Source organism: Entamoeba invadens (genome assembly GCF_000330505.1).
Source record: "Entamoeba invadens IP1 unplaced genomic scaffold scaff_1105074725243, whole genome shotgun sequence".
Classification (NCBI taxonomy): domain Eukaryota; phylum Evosea; order Mastigamoebida; family Endamoebidae; genus Entamoeba; species Entamoeba invadens.
In genome coordinates this window covers 62,733-85,993 of record NW_004443511.1, presented here as the reverse complement: position 1 = coordinate 85,993, position 23,261 = coordinate 62,733, and the positions used below count along the sequence as shown (strand labels likewise).

The following is a 23,261-nucleotide window of genomic DNA, read 5'->3' as shown; positions in this document are numbered from 1 at the left end:
TTAATAGCCAACCCCTCCTTAAGAATATCGATCGGGAGAAATCTCATGTTGTCCACTATCACTAACGACAGTCGTGTGAATTTCAAATTAGTCCAAAGGTTCATTGCCAAGAAGTTCTTGTCGACTAAGACAAGTGGATTTTGCTCAGCATCTTTGGTCCGTCCTTTTCTCTCAAAGAAGCTTATCTTCCCCGTCTCTTGCAGAATATTAATAAACGCGTCGTTCGTCAAACAATCAACCATTCGCCGTTTTCTGTCTTGTGAACTTTCTTGAAGGACAGGAAGGTCCTTTTCAGAGAAGAGTGTCCGTCCGTTTAAAGCAATGGACTCGACTAGAAAGATCTGGGAAGACGTTGTACCTTTCTTCAATAACCGGTGGAGGGTGACGGTCATCCCCATCGTCTTCGCTACACCTATGAGAAACGATTGCTGCGCCGCATCCCTGTTTCGACTCTCACGCTTCGCCTCGAGTGCTTCTATACTTTTTTGTTGTTGAGGATTTGTTGTGCGGATGGTATATACATTCTTCGCCTCCTCTACCAAAGGACGGCGGATAAAGACACTTCTATGGAGAGACATGTTTCTTGATTTTGAAGTTTAACACTCCCTAAAAAGTGGTAATCTTCTCGTAATGATTCTCTATGAGGCTGTTTGTAATAAATATTAATTCTTTTATAATAAATTAATGGATTTGATTAAAACATAAAACAATAAATAAAGAAAAAGTTTGAGGCTTGACTGTATTCAAAATAGAACGAAAAAGTCAAGACTCGGTTTTGAAGTTTGGTCGAAACTAGAAAAAAGATTGCAAATAAAGAATGTCACTTGAATATAATTGATATATTATTTAAACATCAGATTAAATCACAATATGTATTATCACAATCAAGATCGGTGTGGATTATAATAATCCATCTCTTTATTATTAAAATTAATTGTAATGAGTGATATAATCTGGAGATTGTGTCGTTGAAAAATACTCAAAAAAATAACAACTAAAAACTACCAGAAAATAGTTGTACACTTGTGATTTTAGTATTAAACAAACCAAAAAATCGGGAATATTTATAATAATAATAATAACCAAAAAAATTGGGTTTTGAAAAAATAAAACCCCGAAATAAATTATACAGAAAAATACTATAAAACTACGTGTAAAGTCTTTAAATATGAGTTATTTTTTTTTCAATTGTTTTTTTATCACTATTATTAATGATATATTAATAGTAATTGATTAATTATAAAGTGTAAAAAAATAGTTTGCTTATCATAAATATAGAAAATGTCTTTATAATAGAATTGAAGTCAAAAGAAATCTGTTAGCTTTCACTTGGTCTTCATTGAGTAGAGCACTCAAGTTATGAGAAATTGGATTCTCGCGACAAAGCATCTGGGACTATTTAATCAAACAAAAAGGTAAATATATATTATTAATGGGGAAAACTGAATCATTGACAACAACAAGTCTATCAGAAAAAGATTTTTTAATTGGAGCTAAAAAGAAAAGTAGAGTCTGGTCCTTTTTCACTAAATTTTCAGATAACCTTCTCTTAACATGTCTTAACATGCCAACCATAAAAATACCAGGACCAGTGGTATACAATGCTCATTAATTATATTGTTATTATTTTTGAATTATATTTGATTCTATTTGTTTTAACATTAATTTGGCAATTCGTTAATAATTTTCATAAACTCGATTTGACTAAATTCATGTTTTTGAATTGAATTTTTTAAATAAAATTGTAAGTGAGACAAAAAAGTTTTATCAAACCACACCAAAAATAACAAAGAAATTCATATATTCAGTGTGTTTTCCATTTGACAGTCAAAGCAAAATTTTAAGAAGTCGTATCTATCATCAAAAAATTCAAACCCAAAAATCTTGGTTGGATCTGATGTGGTAGAGTTGCACCTACGTTTTTGTTGTTTCTCTTGCACATTTTTTGGTGATGGTGTAGCGGATGATGCAGAAGGGGCATTTAATTTTTCTTTTTCTTGCTTTGAGATATAAATAAGTTTGTTGATATGATAACTTCTTTGTTCGGATGAAGGACGGATGTTGATATGTGGTGTACTCATTGACTTTTTAGATACTTGTGTTACCAAATATATTAAATAATATTTTCAATATCTCTAACATTTCCAAACGACTTATCAAAACTAACTTTAAGACTTTGAACTTATTTATTTTTATGTCGATTTTTTTAACAATAAGGTATAAAATAGTTTTTTATAGACATATAACAACGGTATCCATTTTTTGTAATGGTATTGCTTCTGAATTTTTGCCGGCAGTTCTTATCTAATTCAACAAAATTATTGAAGAAGTCTATTGTATTTCTAAATGTCTTTTATTTAAAACGAATTGATTATTTTGATGTGATACATTTATATTTTTAGAGACTATTCAACGTCTTTTGAAATGGAAGTTATAAACATGATGAAAAAATAAAACCTATTGGTTGTTTGTTATACAATATTGATATATAACACAAAACTGAATCAATGCAGTACAACACTTATTACTAACTTTGTCAATCCCTAAACATTCTTTTAAATATCAACCAATTGAAAACCGTCATAATGGAAGTTTAGTAAAAATGCTTTTTACAATTCAAAATTCAGTATTGACAAGTAAATATGAAAACTATAATATATTAGTTACAAGTGAAAGCTCTGTATATGTTGTAAAAAATATAAAATATTTTTAGTAATATTGATACTTGTTGTGTTTAAAATAGTGTAAAAAATGAAATTCTAATTTCCTCATTAGAAAACAACTTTAAATGACTATTAATGACCAATCGAATACTTTTAACAATCACTAAGCGTGGAAAGAAAAACACCTTTGTTTAGATAAAGTTGGTCTTGTTTTTTATAGTTAATTTTATTCTAATAAAAAATCATTTTTATTTAACTATATAATCAATTAATATTATTTATTAATATTAATTTAAATTAATATAAAACAGTAAGTTGTTCTGAAAATAATAAATGAATTGTTTACATTATTATTTATATTTATCTTTTTTTGAATAATAATAGAATTATAAAAAAGTAATATCAAACTATTAATCTATTTATTTTTAATCTACAATAGTAAAAATACAACTATACCATTATTCTAAAAGAATCAAACTATAAGTGAATAAATAAAACAACTATAGCAATAACATTCAGAAATGGCTTTAACTCAATAATTGAATATTAGAACTCACAATGAGCGATTCTTTAATCACATATCCCCCAAAGAACACAAAGTGGAACAACGTTGCGTTTTCGATTTCTTTTTATGTGTGCATAGCAATTTCCTTTAGTGTTAGCTGTTACTGCATTTTCTCTTCCACTCCCGACTACTCCATTGTTTGTTATGTCATTTCAAATGCTTTAAATATTCGACGTAGTGAACTTCATATATTTATATGTAGATTAAAACACACATAACAACACTTCCTGGAATTCCAATGGTCAAAGTGATTCCTCTGGTTGTCGTGTGTGCGTTTGTCTTTTCACTTCTCTTCATCTATCTCATCAAAGTGATGACTCGACTCTTCATTATATTATTTGGTGTTGTCTTCCCCGTCATTTTCAGTGTCATTTTAATAGTACTTTCAATTTTGTCATTCTCACGGGGTATATGGACGTTTGTAACGTTATTAGTGTGTGGGGTATCACTCTTGATATCACCGTTAATCATTTTTGTGTCGCGAAAGAAGTTGCCGATTACAATAGACATCGTCCACTTGTCGTCAACAGCACTCATACAAACAAAACACATTCTCTTTGTTTTGTGCCCTCTTTTACTCATTGTCACAACAACGGTTTTACTCTTTGTTCCAGGCTCAGTGGTCCTCAATTACCTCTCCGGAACAACAAAGAATGATCAATACGTCCCACCCAAAGCTTTTATACCCATTTTACTCCTCCAAGCATTTTCATTGTTTTGGGTTTTGAACACAGTGAGTGGTGTTTCTGTCGTGATCACGTCTTCAGTCATCTCGCACAAGTACTTGAATACAAAAGATGTTGGAGACTCCTTCATGGAGTCGGTATATAATGCGCTCACCAAGAAATTTGGATCTATTGCGTTTGGTTCTTTAATATTATCAGTTGTGCAGTTCATTCAGTTTGTAGTCAATTACTTGGATGGCGACGATGACGACCCAAGTGTCGCACAAAGGATCCTAAAGTGTATATTCCAGTATTTACTCAGCTTACTAGAGACCATTGTGCGGTATGTCAATAAAATGGCGTACGTCATTGTTGGTATGCACGGAACGCCCTTTTTAGAAAGTGCACATGTAGCCGTTGATTTAGTCAAGAACAATTTAGTCACTGCCATTCTTCAAGACACAGTGATTGGGTCGATCTGCTTTGGTGTTATTTTAGTTGGAGGAATTATGTGTGGATCAATTGGTGGAGTATTTGTGTATGTCTTTGGGTATGGGAAAGTGGTGTCATATATTACTTTTATAGTATCTTTTATCATTTCGATATTTGTTGTAAGTTATTTCTTTGCACTTTTACAGGCAAGTACGGATACCATTCTCTTGTGTTATGCGGAAGATTTAGTCTTGTTCAATGGAGTTCATTGTGAGAAGTTGAATGCAATAGTTTCTCATTATGATAAATATGAACCATTTGAAGCTATTAATACCGAACAAAACGACAGTCAAGTTGTTCCTCAAGAACATCACAACGAACAAAATTTTTGAAGAACATTTTAATTCAGTCAGTTAATTCTTTTAGTATGAAATAGCTTTTTTATTAGTAATAACTCATTTATTAATTAATGTTATATTATAATTAAAAAAAAGTAATACGAAACTAAAAATCATACTATTAATGATGCTCGTCTTTTTACTTACTTTAGTCGCATCACAAATGTTTCAACAATATGAAGGAGGCACTCCAGCGACGCCTGAAGAACGTGTCGAAATAATCAAACAAGCAGCGACTTCGATATTTCAGACGTATCCGAAGGAAGAGGAAGTATTCAAATTTTTGGAAGTGAAAAAACAGAACATGACACGTGACTATTTGGTCGCTGCGAAAGAACGTCTCGTAAATTACACAGCGATCGATTTGGATGTCGTTACGAAGAAAATGGGAAGCAAAGGATGCCCCAATGGACTCAGTCAAAAAACACGAAATAAACTTGCTGGTATCAAGCACGCAATTCTCAGCAAATCAAAGAAGAAACTTGACCCGAAAAAGACCAAAGTTACTATTGACAAGAAGACTGGCGAGCTCAAAGTAAAAGGTGGCTCTGATGTGCTCCTCAGAAACGCAAATAGCAAAATCGACGAGCTTGAAATCAAAATCAACAACATCGAACAAATCAAGACGATGGCGAAAGTGAAGTTCTTAGACTCCAGACTCACTGCTAACCTCTTTAGAAGAAGGTCTGAAGATAGATACTTCAAGGGACAAGACGAGGATAAGAGTGATCTTGAAAGAGAACTGAGCGGTGTTATTGCGAAGCTTGATGTCGAGGGTGTAGTGGAAGCTTTTAAATCCGCTGCCCAAGGTATTGAAATTATGGTGAAGGAACAGAACACAACGACGTGTAAAGCAATCGATGAATATCATCAGAGTTATCGAAAGAGCATCGAGAAGAAAAGTTTCAAACGCTGTTGAAACACAAATTTTTGTGATACAAATGTTTTTCAATGTTCATTGCTGTTACGAGTTGGATTTAGTTTTTTAATAAAAATATTAGTTTTAAAATGGTAATAGTAATTGGTTTCTAATTTAAATTGGTAATTATTATAATTCACAGATTAGTTTTTAAATTATAATATTTTTTATGGTTTTTAATAAAATATAACATATTTTTATTATATTGTTAGAATAAAAAAAGAATTGAAGAAAAAGTAGTGTATTTCTATCTTTAAATTGATAATAATAAAAATTGAGGATTATTTATTTGACAAATACGTATTTGTTTTTCATATGTATTTTTGTTTAAATTATATATAGTTTTTTATACTATTTTATGTTGTAATTTGTTTTTATATTAATCAAATAAAACTTTTGACTATCATTAGCGATAATAGTGCCAAACAAGTATTAGTTTAATATACTAAAAATATGGATTTTGTTTAAGATTGTTCTAAGAATAAAAGCATATTTTGAAAAATAATAAAATTACTGTGGTGAAAAATTGCCTTGTTTTCCCGAAAATATCCATTTGATTGTCGTGGAATAATTGCAGAAACTGAATAAATTTATAAATAGATTATTTATTTTTGTAAATAGAAATTTCAATATTTTATGTTTTTAAATGTCGAATGTTTTGGCACATTTGTATTGTAAATACAATTGGTAATCAAAAAGATAAAATGTCTTTTTTCAAAATGGTTTATTACCATAAAAAACGACACAAAGAAATTATGTTAAAGAAAAAATAAAGTATTTATAAAATCCAATAAAATTCAAACGAATTATATTTCTATTTGAGAAAATTTCCCGTTATAAAACATAAAAATATTGCAATACTACTTCATACTTTTTTGGACAATTATTTCATTTTAAATATAGTTCGGAAAAATAGTAAACAATTGATCATTTGAAAAGGCAATGCTTACTCTCTATTATATTATTGTTTAATTGCTCATTTTTAGCATAAATAATTACTCAAACAAGTCAGATATGGTGAAATGGGCAACAATTTGTCTCCAAATAATGATAGTTTTTTTGAATAACATCAAGCGATAATAACAAATCTAAAATTTCGTTGTTTGAATTTTAAACAAAAAGGAGCTGGCGTGAATAATAAAACAAATAAGATGTTCTTAAAAGTATTTAATTCAATAAAACCCCATTAATTATTTAAATGCCCGATTTTTTGCAAATTTTTTAATAAACAAAGAGGATTTGTTCAAAAAACGCATAATTTCTAAAATTAAAAAATCGTTGGCATTACAGAATTCCATAAAACCAACTCAAGAACACAACCAAATTACTTCATTTGTCCTTCATGCTTCACTTCACACAATTTAAAACATAACCATGTTATATTTCTTCTTTCTTATTTGGTCATTTTACCGGAACACACAACATTATTATAAGAAGCAGCCACTACTTTTAACAACCAACTATTAATTATTACGAAATTTGAATAATACAAAAGCGTGATTTGCAAAAGTTAGTCTTAATTTTCATAGAAAAATGGCAAATTGAAGAATAAACTCCGTTCTTGTGGCAACCAAATAACTCCCAAATCCCAAATTCAACTGTTCTATTTTAATTTAATTTTAAAAACGTTTTCGAAAAACTGACAACCCCCCTCATTTCTTATACTAAACTGCCAACGTAATCGATGTTTCCCTCAAAGACGGCACGACAGCAAAAACAAGAGCGGTGGGACGATGGACTCCCGCCAGTGCCTTTCTATTCAGATGACTTGGTAAACATCTCGCCAACGTCCCCAATTCAAAGTTTCAAGCAAAACCTCAACCTGAGTCCCGTCCCCCAAATAGAAGTTCTTTGTGAACCAGAGGTCGATGACTTGTCGCCAAAAAGTCCACAAAAAGTTGGGTTAAAACATTCTGTCACGTTGAACAAGTCGAGAGATGTCCGGGCACTTCAAACAGCACAAGAATGTATTTGCATCGCATTACTTAATAAATATTGTTCGTTCTCTTTTAAACAACCAGCAAAGAAAAGCACTGTAGCTCCTCAATTCTTGAGGATTTGCAAAGTCACTTTTTCAGTGGGAGACGAGGTGGATTTTGAAGACATTGTCAAAAAGAGGTGTCTCCGCGTTTTACAGGATGATATTATTGCAGGAATCCCTTCAAAAACGGCACAAAGGCGGTTTGAAACTAACAAGAAAACAGAGATGATCCACCTTCTCATCGATATGTTAAGGGAGTTCGGCTATTTTTTCCAAACACGTATGACTGTTGGGAAAAGCGGGACGGTGAAGGCAGAGAATATCATTGAGATTTGGAAGAGCGGAATTAAAATGTTTGGGTGTAAAGACATTGAGGAAAAGGGTGTTAAGGTGTCAAAGTACCTTGCGGATCAGGGAAAGAACGAGAAAGAATTTATCATTAAAAAGAATAACCAGAGCATTCAAAAGGCTATTGTGTAAAGTTTCATTGCATTGTTTGTATTATTATGGTTGCGATAAAACCTGCGACAAATTTGTCAAAAGTTAAAAACAAAATGACAACAATAATTTAATTTAGTTTTGAAAACATCTAATACTTATAACCTCTAAATCTATTGTGAAATAATATAATGTAAACAAAAGAAAATTGGATTGTTATGTACTTGATATATAACAATAATATTTTTATTATCTTGTTCAAACTAGATGGAATCTAATTGTCATTATGAATTTTATAAATACAATTAAGATTAATTTAAAAACAATTATTTTTATAAACTATAATTAAATACCTATTTAATTTATTATCAACTAATAATATGAAACAAATTCAAAATATATAATATTTAAAACTAGTAATACTAATAATAAAAGTAAGAATCAGTTTTTTATCTGTTTTATAAGAAACAAGGGTGTTTTTAAAAACAATTCTATTATAACCCACTTTTTTGTTTACTGTATTTGAAAATTATTTGAATAATAGATATAAAAGATAATTACTTCTCTGTTATAATTAGTGCAAATTTAGAGAGACCAGAGTACTTAAAAAGTACGGAAGAAGAAAGAGTTCTTTTCAAAAGAGAATATAAAAAGATCTCTTAACACAATGGACCAAAAGATGTGTCTCGAGTCACAAGTGGTAATGGTATCAACTGAAGAACACCTTCTATCTATTATGAACAAATCAAGTAAAGTTGTTCTCGACTTTTTCGCGTTTTGGTCTAATCCCATAAACACAGTAGAGCGAATTCAAAATATTGCTAATACACATACAGACATTCAGTTCATTCTTATCAATGCAGAAGAAAGTTTCGATTTACTTCAACACTATGTAGTCTCAGACCTCCCAACTCTAATATTCTTTGTGAATGGCGTGGAGGAAGCGAGGGTCTGCGAACCTCCCGACGAAGCTATCAACAAGTTGCTCAGCCATTGAGCTTCATTTCATAATTTATTTCTGTTTTTAGACACTAATTCAAATGGTAACGTTTATAGTTTTTATAATATTAATTTAAAAACTATACAATAATTGCTTCTTCAATTTCAATAAAAATTTCAACCCAATAAATTCTTACAGTTTCGTCTTTTCATATCGATTTCAAAATAATTTCATTCAAAAAAACATAAAATATAACGGGAAATTATGATAATTAATTATAACAAGTTTCATCGAAATAAATGTTCTTGTAAAACCGTTTATTGATGAAAAAAAAGAAAAACTTTTCATATCGACTCATTTCGAAGAAAAAAAATAATTCAAACCGGGTTTGTGAAAAACATACATTTTAAAAATAGTAATAATGTTTTATTGACTTTAGTTTTTTATAATTTTTATAATAGGTAAATAAACTATTAATTTAATCATATTTTCTAAAATAATTTAATCGTATTATTAAATAATTAATTATTGTTTATAATTAAATATTTAATATATAATATTACTAATATAATTTAATATCAATTTAAAATTTATTTAATAATTTTTATTATTGATTTACTAAATATATAACAGATAAAAATTATAAAGAAAAAATTAAAAAAATATATCTAGTACATTTATTATAATATATTATATCATTATAAATATATAAATGGTTTGTTTTAGAAATTAATATAATCATACTTAACTATTAAAAATCTTAAATTAAACTAAATAAAAATACAAATGTTAAAACAGTTTAATAACTTAAATTGATTCGAATTGTTTAACTCTAGTATATTCATAATTAAAGTTATCAAAACTTTTCAAAACGATACAAATAAAAAAATTCCACCAATTAAAATAGAATTCGAAATTATCGAAAAGTTAGATAATGTTATATTTTATATTTTGGGTTGTTTACCAAATAAAATGTATTAAAAACATTAATAATAAATAATTATATTAACAATACATATTATTACAACAACAATCCATATGAAAAGTAATTTATTGTTTGTTCTTTACGATAACTAAATCACCACGTCAGACTCCGAATATATAAATTCCACACAATCAAAACTTTAATGAACATTGTTATTTTACTGATAGCATTGAGCTCTGCTTACGACGCCAACTTATACTACAAGATTGAAAAGAAAGATGCTGATGGTATCTTCGTCTTGTACCGTCCTTATGTTTTAGGCCAATGTGTGAAAGAAGTTCAAGGCTCTAAAATGTTGAACTTAGTTCAAGGGGATAATGTGTTTACTGTATACACTGATTCATCTTGTACTACAAAGAAAGAAGACATTGTTGACAACACAAATTGGCAAAATGGGAACGATTTCAAGAGAGTAGCATACCGAACAGATGCTATCACAAGTTGCCCAAATGGAGCAGATATGGACGGACTTTATGATACTGGAAACTGTTATAAAGAAGCTGTTGGTGATTATAGAAGAGGAGTTGTTATTGAAGAGAGTGGAAAAGGATATTATGTAATAAGAAAGTTTAAAGAGGCGTCATGTACAAGCACCGATTTTAGTAACGTCGATGGCACAAAATTTGAATGTGACAAATGCAAAGACGGACAATATACAAAATGTTTAGACCAACTTAGACCTTCTGAAGGTGCCACATGTTTTGCTATTTTGATGGTTTTTGCATTAACTCTTTTCTTTTAAAATGTCTAACTAACTTCTTTTTTATTTACTTTTGCATTGTTTGATATAAATTGATGTTTTATTGATTTAATTTTAATTATTATGAATTAGACGTTTTAATTGTTTTAATTGTTTTAATATAATAAAAATAATTAGAATTGAACATAAAAATATATTATATTATATTATATTATATTATATTATATTATATTATATTATATTATATTATATTATATTATATTATATTATATTATATTATATTATATTATATTATATTATATTATATTATATTAAATAAAAAAAATAAAAACATACTAATATATTATAATAAATAGAACTAATAAAAAACAAATAAGACATATAGTAAAATTAATTAAAAAATGCAATAGAATACCAAAGATATGGTGCAAGAATAGAAAAGAGGGTTTTAAAGAATTTGAAAAAAAACAAAAGGAGATGACACTTGAGGAGACATCGACTTGGATTGATCAAATGTTTGACTTAGTTCCACTCAACAATTATGTGACTGAGATAGAAGACAGCAAATATGAAGCGCAGTATTTTGAGAAAGAACGAACTGAATTAATAGTAACTCCGAGTGAAATAGAGGCGAGGCGTTATTCCCTTGAAGGGCCAATAACTATATCGAGTTACAACAAATTACTATTGGATATGAAAACGGATCAAATTGAGCAAATCCAGCCGATTAATGAAAATGAGATAGATCCAACTATGTTTAAGAATCCACGTGAAGCTCTTGTTAAGAGACTTCATGACAAAATCGAAGAGACAAGAACAAATAAAGTGCGTCCCATCACTTCTATGCACGGAAAGACTTACGACCTCCCACAAACAAAAATACACGAAAAACGCACAAAAAAGGACAAAACAGAAAACACCGACAACTCCCAACACCACAAGACATCGACACAAAAAGGAAAGTTCACAAAAAAAGGAAAACAAAACACACCCGAAAAATTCGAACGACCATCAATGACCAGCCCTGAACTCAAAGACAACTTGGACTTCGGAACGGTTTCCTTTGTGTCTGGAAAGTCCGTCCCTAAGTATTTGAACAGAAAAAAGAGACATGACTGATTGATTTTTTGCTTACTTCGTCATGTTTCTTTTGTTTTCTCTTCTTTTGTTTTAATTGATATTATTACCAGTAGTATTAAGTTATTTACTATAAACTTCTAATTTATATATTCTGTTGTTATTTATTCTATATCTTTTCTATTATTTTTATTATATTTTAGAATTATATAAGTATGGTTTTATTATTATTATTTCTAGTATAATAGTATTTAACTCTATTTAGGTAGTAACATAGTATTAATGGATTTTTAACAAAATATTGTAAAAATTTGTACAGTATTATAATTAATTATTACTAATAATACATAAAAAAATGAAAAAAAGACAATAACTGTATTATTTATAATAGTAATATTATAAATAAATATTAATAATACTATTTATTAATATTTATTAATAAATAGTAATATTTTCAGTGAGGAAAAAAGAACACTCAAAAAAAAACAAAACGAAAAAATACCAAAATAGTACAAAATGGACGACACGAGCGACTTGCTCGAATTGAAAAAGTGTTATTCCCAACTCACAAAAGCGACTCGTTCGTTTTGTCTTCCTGTTATTGAGTCATTACTTACTAAAACGCGCCGTAATGGTTTAGTTTACTATTTCTCACTTTTATTAGGGACGTCATACACACAACAAACTTTAGAGAAATATGATGTTCTTTCCGACTTGATTACAAAAGAATGTTATTCCCCGATGTTTGAGGGAGTTTTCCTGGAAGCTCTTTCTAAAGTAACTAACGGCCTTTGCGACTTCTCAAAACTTAACTTGGATCACTCTGTCAGAACGTTTTTGCAACACATTTTGGCAATGCATCACGGGGAGTTCCTCTCAATCCCAATTGATCTCAATTATGTGCCTTCGGGGTATTTACTTCAAAACTACTTTGAGGACCCAAACTACCAGGTGCCCATCACAAAGGTGACACACCGTGACGGGTTCCTTGCACTCAGGTGGACTGACCCGATGGAAATGACACTCGACAAAATTCCAATAACATTTCCAATAACAAAATTCGTCGAGGAGCAAAAACAAAATAAAAAACAAAAATTTGACAATAATGAGATGGTGAGGAATGTTATTGTGACGACGGAAGAGTGTGTAAACAAATTGCACGAAATCGCGCAACTCGGTCCAAATATCGAAAGTGACTTGTTTAAGAATGTAGAGTGGGAACTAGTATTCGAAAGAACGTGTACGACTGTGAGCTTCGAAGATTTGGACGTATTGGCGCCGTTGTTGTTGAGATCGATTTTTGGTGGAAAGAGAATCAAAGTGATCAAGTCGCCGAAAAAAAAAACAAAAAATTTGGATGGGATTCAATTTTTCCAAAATTCCGAAAATTTTGGAAATCAAAAATATCTCCAGAAAATCTCGTTCTCTCTTTTCGACTCATTTTTGAGATTTGTTTTGGCGGAACGAAAAAACTCAAAATCGTTGCTCTTCTTATTCCAAAGTTATTTCTCTGATCCTCGCGAGAAAGAGCTGAAGAACCTTTCCCATATTATTCTTTCCGAAGCGTTTTGTACGTTTTTTGCTTCGCGTGAAGTCTATGTCAAAGACGAGCAACGGCGAAACGATCTCCTTTGTTGTGTTTGTCAGAAGTTCCCGTCATTCTGTGCCGGGGCGCTTTCGATAGAAAAGAAAATACTGAAACAACTTTTGCACGAAACTACAATAGCAGAAGAGTTTTTCGCCATTTATCAAGATTTTGAACAAAACGAAAAACTCAAAATCTGCAACCAACTGGAATTTGACTTTTATCAAGATCTCGAGATGAAAACGAAAATTATAGAGAGAACGACAACTGAGTTTTTGACACAACTTCCGACTGGAACTTTTGTAGTTGAGATTTGTTGCAACAAAGGAATTGAAGTTATGAAAAGTGTTTTAAATCACGAAGAAAATTACGAAGCGATTTGCCAATTTCTAGAAAACTTCGAGAAGAAGTGCCGGAACGAGAATGGGACAAAACTGTCTGAACAAATCATCCAGGAACTTAAAAATGAGAAACACGAGATTGAGATTTTGAGGAGTGGCGGAACGGATGAACATAAAAGCGACAAATGCCATGGGAAAAGAGTGGGGAAAAGTCTCAGAGAGGAGGAGAGCGAGTTTGAGGAAGTGTTGTGTGGTCACGTCACCCCTACAGAATTTGTTGAAAAGATCAAACTTGAGCAAAAAAGCGACAACGAAAAGGACAAAGAAAAGGCATATTGGAAAATTTTGAAGATTGTTGAAGCAGTGACGACAGACAACCACTCACACAACACAATATTTGGCGATTTGGTTGGACTTATTTTGACAGAGAAAATGGTTAGAGGTGTTGTATTTGTTCATGTCATTAAGAGCGTCATTGCTTTATTAAGCGACGTTACAAATCAAGCGATTTGCTTCAAAGTCATCGAGGCGTTGATGCAGAACAAATTACTTACACCGTCGATGTGTAGGGCAATTAAGGCGCATTGCATGAACTTCCCTGATAATGTGGTGTTGAATGAGGTTTGGAGAATTTCACTGCTGCCAAGCGTTGCAGACATGGACCATTTGAAGTATGTTGTCTCTGAGGACTTTTTCGGTTTGGCGAGAAGAACAGAAATTACGGAGTATCTTTTGAGTCTTTCCAATACTTGCGCACAAAGCAATTTAAAGGAGAATTGTTGCTTAGGTTCGCGGGTGTCTAAAATTCCGGTTGACTTGAAGGAAGTTGTTGCTTTTCTCTTTTGTGTGCGACGCGGGACAAACGACCAGGAGAAAGTTTTTCCATTTGTCAATGAACACAAACAGATCATCTTTTGCAAGAAGTGCCTCGAGCAAATTAGGATGAACACTGTTGATGGAATTGAGTTGGCCGGTGGCGTTGGGAGTTGGCTTGGTACATTGACGCTTCACCAGAACAAACCAGTTCGAATGAACGTGTTTCCAGTGATCAACTTTGTGAATGAGAAAATGAAGAGAGGGTTGTGGGAAGGTGTGTGTGTGTTTTTGGTGAGCTTTTTGAGGAGAATGAAGAGTTCTATTTTTAATGTGCACAACCCCTGGATACACCGAATGGTTGAAATTGTCGAGGACATCAAAGAGAACGAGGAGGAATGGGCGGAAGAAGAAATGGTTTGTTCAAACATGTTCGAATTTGTCGTGTTTGAAGAAAAAAGTGGGACGAGAATACACTCTTCCACCCGCGCGTTCAAGGAACTCCTCGATGAAAACTTTTTGACTGAATTGTATGATTTTCAATGAACAAAAATGAGTATTCAATAAACGATTTGTTTTTATTGTTCTTTGTGCATGTGTGTTGGTTTGATAAAGTGGTTAAGGAGGTTCTCAAATAGTTTTGTAGTGTTTCCAGTTTCTTCTTTACAACATTTCACAATTGTTGAGAATATTTTTTTTAATTTATAGTTTTAAAATTTAAAAGAACTGAAAACAATGGGAAATTACGTTGATATTGTTCACTACGTTTTCTTGTCGGCCCTTGCAATCGAGGCAGTCTTCATTCTGTTTACACAGTCCACCCGAACGAATTGGATTGTCATTTTGCTGTTGACGGGTATGCTGTATGCGATCGTTGGGTGGTGTTTCAACCAATACCAACTTAACAAACTCAAAAAGAAAACAGAGACCAAAGAAAAGACAGAACCATCCACACAAATCAAAAGAGATTAACAAAAAACATTTTATTGTTTTTGTTTTTATTTTTGGTATTTAATTGTTATTACTTGTATAGTTTTGTATAATTTGTTTAGCGAATAATAGTAAATTTGATAAATGGTACAGAACAATCTTATAATTAGATCTAACAAATAAAAAAAATATATTTTTTAATGGTTTCTTTTACATAAAAAAATATATTATAATAAGTAGAAAATGTTATATAACAAGTAAATGCACCTTTTTTGCAAAACGAGCTATTTTTAAAACCAAGGCAAGTACTTTCAAAATCAATTGGCAGATTTACCATTTTGTTTATAATTCCAAAATATATGATGAAAAAGATGTGAATTGGTGCACAGAAACGTAAAAAGTAAAAAACTTTTTTGATCTTTTTGGGCAAAACAGTTTTTCGGGATTTGTAAATAGCAAATTTTAATAGTATTAATTACTTAAAAATCTAAGATTAATAATTGTTAAACACAATGTATAATACTATGAAAGTTATTTAAAAATAAAAAATTTGGTAGAGCGTAATACTAAAAAACCGAACTTCAAAAGAATTATCAAAAACAGACAGCCAATATTTGTTAGCAAAAACGGGATAATCTTATGTGGAGTTTTTGTTGATTTCAATAATTCGTCTTTTTTTGTTTTTCCTTTGGGAGATTTCCCGAAATGACACGAAAATACATTTCGTAATAATTGAAAAATGAGATCTGAATTTTGTAACAGAAACTCCAAATTAAAAAAAGGCATATTATAAACGACAAAATGGCCTTTTTACCACCAAAGTTCAATGTTAACTTATTTAGATCTATTTTTCATTACAAGAACGGGAAGTCAAGCTTTATTCATTTGACGATATACCAAATAATGATTATAATCTTTGAATGATCTTTTAAATCAAGTTTTGGGAAATACCTGCGGATTATTTCAGGAAAAAGTGGAAAGTTTTTTGGCACCCAAAAATGAACTGGCCAAAAAAGCTTTTTTTAAAATAACAAGAAACACGACTCTTTTCATTTTTTTTAGCTCATAGTCGATCTCCCGATTTGGTTTGATTGATACCCCGATAATGCCCACGCCCATTTTCTAACACCAGTGATATTTTAATTATTGGGGCATATACGGTGTTGTGGTAACAAAAAAACTTTTTCCATAATCAAAACATCATTGTTAAATAACAATTACAAATGCAAATTTAACTTTTTAATCCCAAATTTGAAATCAAATTATTAAGTAACCGTTGGTTTACCATTTTTTTCGTGACTGAGTTCGTGATCAGGGGAAAGTGCCTCGTTGAAATATATTTGTTTCAATTGGTCAAAAACACACTTAAACGGTCTAAGTCATCTGCATACGAAAAGTCAGTAAAAAAGTTTTTATTTTAATTTTTGTCAAGAAGAAGTCTTTACCGTTTTTCTTCTAACGGATAGTTACCGATAAGAATAACGAAATTATAACCAAAATGTCGTACAACAAATAACTTTTGTTTTACATCATAAAACCTGTGCATGCCGATAATAAGTTCCACGTCTCGCCACTTCCCGCCCAAAATAGCAAAAATGCTGTGTGTTCGATTCAAAAAGCTTTGAAGACGGAACCCCCTAAATAGAAAATAATTATCAGTAATATCTTTAAACCATAAAAATAGCAAATGTTTTACACTGAAAAATGTCGGTGAGGTGGGGTTTGAACAAATGAAAGAGCACGAGCCCAAAAATCGCGAAATAGAACAGGACTATAAAAAGTAGCGAACTGATTACTGAATCGGTTTACAATGTCAATGGAAGTCGAGGAATCGGATAATACACACACAGTTTACGGGCAATGGGCGCCCGAGGAAGATGCCGCCTTATTGAAAGCTGTTCAAGAAATCGGGTTAAAAAATTGGAAGAAAGTCGAGCTGTTTGTACCAAAGCGAAATCGAAAGCAGTGCCGAGAACGGTATTTCAACTCACTGATGTTTAAGAGTCAGAAAAGACCGTGGCTTTCTTACGAAGACACTATAATCATTCAAACACACAACGAAGTCGGAAATAAATGGACCTTCATTAGCAAGAAGCTTGTTGGAAGAAGTGCAAATGATGTGAAAAATAGATACTTCGGAAGTCTTAAAAAGAATTTATCAAAAGGCTCTTATAAGGAAAATAGCACTTCCGACAACGAAAAACAGAGTTCTTTTACTGTGTTTCGACCCGTTGACAGTTCACTCTATACTGTATTGTAATATGTTTATTGTTTAGTTTTTATTTTTATACTTTATACCATTATATAATATATTATATATTATACTATGTGGTATTAGTATATTACTATATATATTATAATTTTAATGTAATTTTATTATAGTAATTATTATTTGTATTAATTATAAATATAATTTTAGTATCACATATTAATACTATTTTTATTTTTATTTAATTTACTATTTAATTAATATAGAATTATTATAGAATTATAAAACACTAGTACATAAACAATAGTACAATTATAAGAAGTATTACTATTGGTAATATTTCTGAAGAGCTCCTTAAATTATTGAGAGTCTCTATTTGACATTTTCCTTCTGAAGTACACACAAAACCATCTCGACATGTTCCACAAGAAGGCTGACACCCATCTTTCCACAGTTTGTTATCAATGCCCAAATTATCACCAGAAATGGTACACTCGGTGTTTGCACAGTCAAATGAGTTGACATCGCAGTCGATGCTCTTCTCGAGTTTTTTAGACCGAATAAATTGCGCTCTTTTTAAGACAAGAGTAGTTGGTTTTGTCATGTTGCATTGAATTCCAATCGAATTTGAATATTCGTAACTCGACAAGTTAAAAGGGAGTCTCAAATATGTCATATTACCGTTCTTGTACACCCAATAGTTGGTCATATCAATGATCGAACTACCAGTCATCCTATTGTTTTTATCTCTATTGGTCAACAGTAAAACGACTCGATTGATAGTGAAATTTTCGTCAGACTCGATGTCTACTTGTAACTCATAGAAGTCTTGTGAAAACATCATAGCTGTTTTGTAGACCATGAATATAGCTGCAGCAGGTGTAGCAGTGTCGAATCTGACAGTCACGTTTTGATATCCAATATACTGGAAAGCGCCCAGCCCTATTCTCTTCCAAAATGTCCACATGAAGATTTCTGTTTTAGTCAGAGTGTTTTCAGTGAATGCCTCAGTGTTAGCTAGAAAGTAGCAAGTTGTCTTCTTTTTATTCTCAAATCGAGCAGATGCTATTCCACGACTTACATTCGACAAATTAACACTATTGAAATTGACTTTTTCATTAAGAACTGAGCCAAGTTTGATATCGACATTTTGAGTGTCATATTCGACAACAAAAGTGTCGTCCAATCCCTTTCGTATCTGTTTAGAGTTGACTTCAATCATCTCCACGGCTCTATTAAAGTCTGCAAATTGTAAGGTGACGTGTGTTGTATTTCGATAAATGACCCAAAAGGATGGATTGATTCCCAAATCAAAATCGGTCTCAGAGACTGTAGCTTGGACGTAATCATCATTTTGAAAGGAAAGACCTCCTGTCAATTGTAGAAATAAGTTCTTGTTGATACCTATGATCGTCCCATTGTTTCTTAGCCCATATCTATCTACTGCTATAGTGTCCGTGTTTACAGTCATAGTCCCTGCTACTACACATTGAATGACTTTCTGAGTCGGTCCAACTATCGCCATTAAAGTGCCACACCGTGAGATAAGATGCCCATTCTTTCGAATAAACAAACGTGATTCATCAATGTAACAAACAGATTGAATGTTAAATCCTTTGACATTGTGCGTGTAATTTGGGATGTTTGAATAACACTCAGTCTTGGGAATATCTAATGTCTCTGAGTTGTAATTGAATGCAAGAAAGTCGGTCATACAGACTGGAGACTCACTCATTTCAATATCATTAGAAAGGGCTGTAGTTAAGAAAATAAGAAAGTAAAGTAAGACCATTTGTACGTCCTAAGAATTAAAAGTTGAATTGTTGTTCTTTTTTATATGAATTTTCGTGAATTCTACAACAACAAAAGGTATAAAAAAGTCTTTTAAAAATAAGTTAAAATGTCGTCTCATTTTGGAACTATTCAATTTCGTACAAAGTCCCAAGAAATAGCAAATCCCAAATCACTTGTTTGTTCTTTATATTAAAAATGAAATTTGTATTAAAACAGGATATTTATTGCTGAGCTTAAGAGTTATATACAAGTTTTTAGACACTCTGACTTAATACACTTGTTTTTATAAACAAATCAAATCAAATTACTATCTAGCGGTATTCTATCCATTTGGTATTGAATTTGAAAAGGGGAATATTCAAAGCTTTTTAAAGTATCAAAAAGTTATGAACAAAAAAAAGTGGAAAGTTCAACAAATGAACAAATTTTTTAAAAAGAAGTTTGACATTTGAATTTTTTCTGGATTGAATGAAAAAATTCCAAAAATGTTTTTCTTATGGTAAGTTATAAATACAAACTGCATTGCTGTTCTTTTGGTTATTAAATTTTGAATTACAACAGATTCTGTTTGTTATCGGTGTTCAAATAGTGAGTCGGTCAACAAATGTTATTATCTTAACAAAAATCGGAAAACATTTTCTTTTTAAATCGGGGATGAGGACAATATTATTGAGTGAACTAATTAAATAATTATAATAAGTTTATTAAATTAAATCATAACCAAATCTAATTTTGTGTATTTCCTGTTTATTTCGGATTCACTTTTTTATCCACCATTATAACCATAACAATTAATTTGCCGAATCATTTTTTTGAAATAAATGATAACTTAGTTACATCAAAAGAAACTCAATTAAACCAATTTAAAACTACATCCAGTCATGGGAAAATATTAAAAGTGGTGAAATTTGTGCATAAACAGACTGTTTAAGTCTATAACCCCGATCGTTATTTTCAGTTGTTTTAATAACTCTTTTTTTACTGACCTGATGTGAATGTTCGGCATTTTTAAACTTTATGAACCATCTCCATTATTTTCTTTATTTAATGTTTGCGTTGTTTTCGATTGAAATACTATTTAAAATAGTAAAATTATTATATTTTTATACGTAATGGGCGAAACCATTTTTTGTTAAAAGTGAATAATAAAGTGTTTCATTTTAAAAAAGTGAAGTAATTATTTTAATTTTATTATACTATATTTATACTATATTTATACTATATTTATAGTATATTTATAATACATTTATAATAAATCAAACACGAGGAATAAAACATCCCAACATCAATTATTTGTATCAGTCGTTGTGACAAAAGAGATTTCCTTAATTCTCTTTGTCATTTCATTTGCCGAAGGTCTTTCAGCTCTATCTGTGTCCCACATAGTTGCGACGAGTTCCGCAAATTTCTGTGGCAATTTATCAGTGAGTTCTGTACGAGTGAAAAGTCTATTCTGTGTTGTCTGCATTTGATACAATTCATATGGCGACACCTTAAAGACTTCAGTTGTTTGTTCTCCGAAGTAGAGTAAAAGTAATATATGTGCCAACGAGAACATATCTGTGGGGTAGTCTGCGTTAGTGTTAGCGTTGAACACCAGAGGGTCCATGAAGTAGTTAAACTTCTCCTTGGCGTCTTTCTTGATCTGTTGTACTGCGTCTGCCTTGACGACTTGTGAGCATCCGCACAATTTAACATGAGGGCCTTCTTTCAATTTAACGGACGACACCAACACGCTGAGTGGTGTTAATTGCCGATATACAAAGTGGAAGGAATGTAACAGTGAAATTGCTGCAACCAACTCGACGGCCATCTTCTTCTTCAATTTTGGTGAAATGACTTGTTGGTCCAAAAAGTGGTCTAAAGTCCCCAAAGGATAATACTCAACCACAATACATGAGATCTTGTGCGACAAGACCTTTCCGTAATATTTTGCAGCCAACTGTTGTTCATTCAGAATTTGCAAGAATTTGATCTCCGTCCGCATCGCAATATCTGGGTTCTGCGCCTTCGAAAACGTTTTCACAAAGATCGGCTTCTGTTTCCAGACAAGGGAGTAACACTGTCCAACAGTGATATCCGACGCAGTCAAATTGTCCAAGTCGAATTCATCGCCATCGATGTACTCGCTGTCTTGCGCGTCTGCTCGAATATCTATATTGGACGTATACGTCTTTTCTTGGTGTTGGATATTTACCACCAACTGCGCGTTGACTCTGCACGAGCACTTCAACTTGATCTGTGCGATGATATTGACTTGCGTGCCCGGCGCAATAGTCCCATCGACCGGGTCGACCAAAATCTCAAACTTTGGCGTCTTAATTTCCTTCACCGAGAAGTTCCATGGCGAGTTCCTCATATTCACTATATTGAACGTGTCGGTGTACGGCGTTCGCACTTTTAACTTCTCAAACGACCCGCCAAACAGTAACGTCGTTTTCGACAACTCCAGTGGGAAGCTTGGCGTCGACGAGAAAAACGCTCTCTCTGGTATTTTCGTGTAAATATCTCCACGTTGTCTGAATATCGCTCTTCTTCTTCTTTTCGTCGAACGATCGGTGTTGTCCGATGATGTGTCTGACGACGTGTTTGTGTCACTGTCTGATATCGAAGACGTGGATGACTGCGTTGATTTTGTGATCATATCGAGTGAAGGGGGAGTGTTCGTCGACTTTGTGTTCTTCGAGGTCTTCGAGCGCTTTTTCTCCGAAGAGGAGGAGTCTGTAGTGCCAGAGGTGAGGGAGGTGTTTGAAGTAGCGTCTTCATTTAAGAGTCGATACTTCTTTGCATATGTTAAATACGCCGCATAACATAAAACCGCTAAAACACAGATCAAGAAGAGGATACCCGTAATGATGTTCATCGTTAATTCAGAGGTAGAAGTGTCTTTGGAACATTTCCCATCTTGATACGAATACCCATTCTCAGTGTCACACTGACATCCATCATTACACCCTTCCCCTCCATCACACTGCTCACCAGCATCTATCACAAAATTACCACAAAGTGCAGTACAATATGGGTAATTGATATACCCAGCACTGCACGTGCTACAGTCGTCGTCTTGGTTAAACCCACCAAAACACACAGACATGCAACTCCCGTCAGGGCGGCACGTCGGACACCCAACACCACATACATCAATGTGGTCTTTCCCAGCGTAGGCTGTTATAAAGAATGTTGCGTAAAGTAAGAAAAATAAGTAAGTGCCTTTGTTTGTCATCTTTTGTGGTCTTTTGCAGTTTCAAGTTGGTCTTTGACTTTTTGAGCAATTTGGTCAAGTTTTTTGGGTAGTTTATTTTTACTTGTAAGTATTTAAATGAAAATTTTTATTATTTCTCAATTAGACAGATTCTTTGGTTTCAAAAGAACGCTTTTTACTTCTTTTTGGCAGTTTTTCTTATAATATTTTTTAAATAAATTATTTATTGTAAATATTAAAAAGAGTGATTCTATCATTTTTAATTAAATTATTAATAATTATAATTAATTGGACTGATTACTATTACTATATTATATTAATACTATTTATATTTTTAAATTATATAAATATATAATTAAAAATATATAATTAATATGTTAATTAAAACTTTTAATTAATTTAAGCAAATGATCAATGCGGAATTTGTTGTTTTATTATGTGATGTTTAAATATTAATTGTATATTTTAATATATTTCAATTCAAATTAATTTATAAAACTTGATAAAAGAGAAGGATGGTGAAATTAGAACCATTTTACTTGATGAAAGTAGCACTTAATTTTGGTACATACGATGTGTTATACCAATTTATTTGTGTTTCTAAAGCATGTTTAGAGTCTATCA

The 23,261-nt window shown here is 31.7% G+C and overlaps 12 protein-coding genes across 12 annotated transcripts; 9 read left to right on the top strand and 3 right to left on the bottom strand.

Moving 5' to 3' along the window:
* Positions 1-578, bottom strand: EIN_206340 (hypothetical protein; the record flags this gene model as incomplete). The annotated part of the gene is made up of 1 exon (XM_004258370.1): positions 1-578. A coding segment is annotated over one exon (578 nt), but the record flags the coding sequence as incomplete, so codon positions are not given.
* Positions 579-3,221: 2,643 nt separating this feature from the next.
* Positions 3,222-4,717, top strand: EIN_206330 (protein PNS1, putative; the record flags this gene model as incomplete). The annotated part of the gene is made up of 2 exons (XM_004258369.1): positions 3,222-3,365; positions 3,431-4,717. 2 exons carry the CDS (start codon positions 3,222-3,224, stop codon positions 4,715-4,717), a joined length of 1,431 nt encoding a protein of 476 aa, XP_004258417.1.
* Positions 4,718-4,847: 130 nt separating this feature from the next.
* EIN_206320 (hypothetical protein) lies at positions 4,848-5,642 on the top strand (the record flags this gene model as incomplete). The annotated part of the gene is made up of 1 exon (XM_004258368.1): positions 4,848-5,642. One exon carries the CDS (start codon positions 4,848-4,850, stop codon positions 5,640-5,642), a length of 795 nt encoding a protein of 264 aa, XP_004258416.1.
* Positions 5,643-7,326: 1,684 nt separating this feature from the next.
* On the top strand, positions 7,327-8,103 carry EIN_206310 (hypothetical protein; the record flags this gene model as incomplete). The annotated part of the gene is made up of 1 exon (XM_004258367.1): positions 7,327-8,103. One exon carries the CDS (start codon positions 7,327-7,329, stop codon positions 8,101-8,103), a length of 777 nt encoding a protein of 258 aa, XP_004258415.1.
* Positions 8,104-8,728: 625 nt separating this feature from the next.
* On the top strand, positions 8,729-9,058 carry EIN_206300 (hypothetical protein; the record flags this gene model as incomplete). Its single annotated transcript, XM_004258366.1, has 1 exon — positions 8,729-9,058. One exon carries the CDS (start codon positions 8,729-8,731, stop codon positions 9,056-9,058), a length of 330 nt encoding a protein of 109 aa, XP_004258414.1.
* A 1,070-nt stretch (positions 9,059-10,128) lies between these two features.
* EIN_206290 (hypothetical protein) lies at positions 10,129-10,728 on the top strand (the record flags this gene model as incomplete). The annotated part of the gene is made up of 1 exon (XM_004258365.1): positions 10,129-10,728. One exon carries the CDS (start codon positions 10,129-10,131, stop codon positions 10,726-10,728), a length of 600 nt encoding a protein of 199 aa, XP_004258413.1.
* A 435-nt stretch (positions 10,729-11,163) lies between these two features.
* Positions 11,164-11,805, top strand: EIN_206280 (hypothetical protein; the record flags this gene model as incomplete). The annotated part of the gene is made up of 1 exon (XM_004258364.1): positions 11,164-11,805. The coding sequence occupies one exon, from the start codon at positions 11,164-11,166 to the stop codon at positions 11,803-11,805; it is 642 nt and encodes a 213-aa protein (XP_004258412.1).
* A 474-nt stretch (positions 11,806-12,279) lies between these two features.
* EIN_206270 (hypothetical protein) lies at positions 12,280-15,048 on the top strand (the record flags this gene model as incomplete). Its single annotated transcript, XM_004258363.1, has 1 exon — positions 12,280-15,048. The coding sequence occupies one exon, from the start codon at positions 12,280-12,282 to the stop codon at positions 15,046-15,048; it is 2,769 nt and encodes a 922-aa protein (XP_004258411.1).
* A 2,194-nt stretch (positions 15,049-17,242) lies between these two features.
* Positions 17,243-17,692, top strand: EIN_206260 (trichome differentiation protein GL1, putative; the record flags this gene model as incomplete). Its single annotated transcript, XM_004258362.1, has 1 exon — positions 17,243-17,692. The coding sequence occupies one exon, from the start codon at positions 17,243-17,245 to the stop codon at positions 17,690-17,692; it is 450 nt and encodes a 149-aa protein (XP_004258410.1).
* A 238-nt stretch (positions 17,693-17,930) lies between these two features.
* Positions 17,931-19,433, bottom strand: EIN_206250 (hypothetical protein; the record flags this gene model as incomplete). The annotated part of the gene is made up of 1 exon (XM_004258361.1): positions 17,931-19,433. One exon carries the CDS (start codon positions 19,431-19,433, stop codon positions 17,931-17,933), a length of 1,503 nt encoding a protein of 500 aa, XP_004258409.1.
* A 1,287-nt stretch (positions 19,434-20,720) lies between these two features.
* On the bottom strand, positions 20,721-22,658 carry EIN_206240 (serine-threonine protein kinase, putative; the record flags this gene model as incomplete). The annotated part of the gene is made up of 1 exon (XM_004258360.1): positions 20,721-22,658. The coding sequence occupies one exon, from the start codon at positions 22,656-22,658 to the stop codon at positions 20,721-20,723; it is 1,938 nt and encodes a 645-aa protein (XP_004258408.1).
* A 494-nt stretch (positions 22,659-23,152) lies between these two features.
* EIN_206230 (Hypothetical protein) lies at positions 23,153-23,246 on the top strand (the record flags this gene model as incomplete). Its single annotated transcript, XM_004258359.1, has 1 exon — positions 23,153-23,246. A coding segment is annotated over one exon (94 nt), but the record flags the coding sequence as incomplete, so codon positions are not given.
* Between the last annotated feature and the right edge of the window lie 15 nt (positions 23,247-23,261).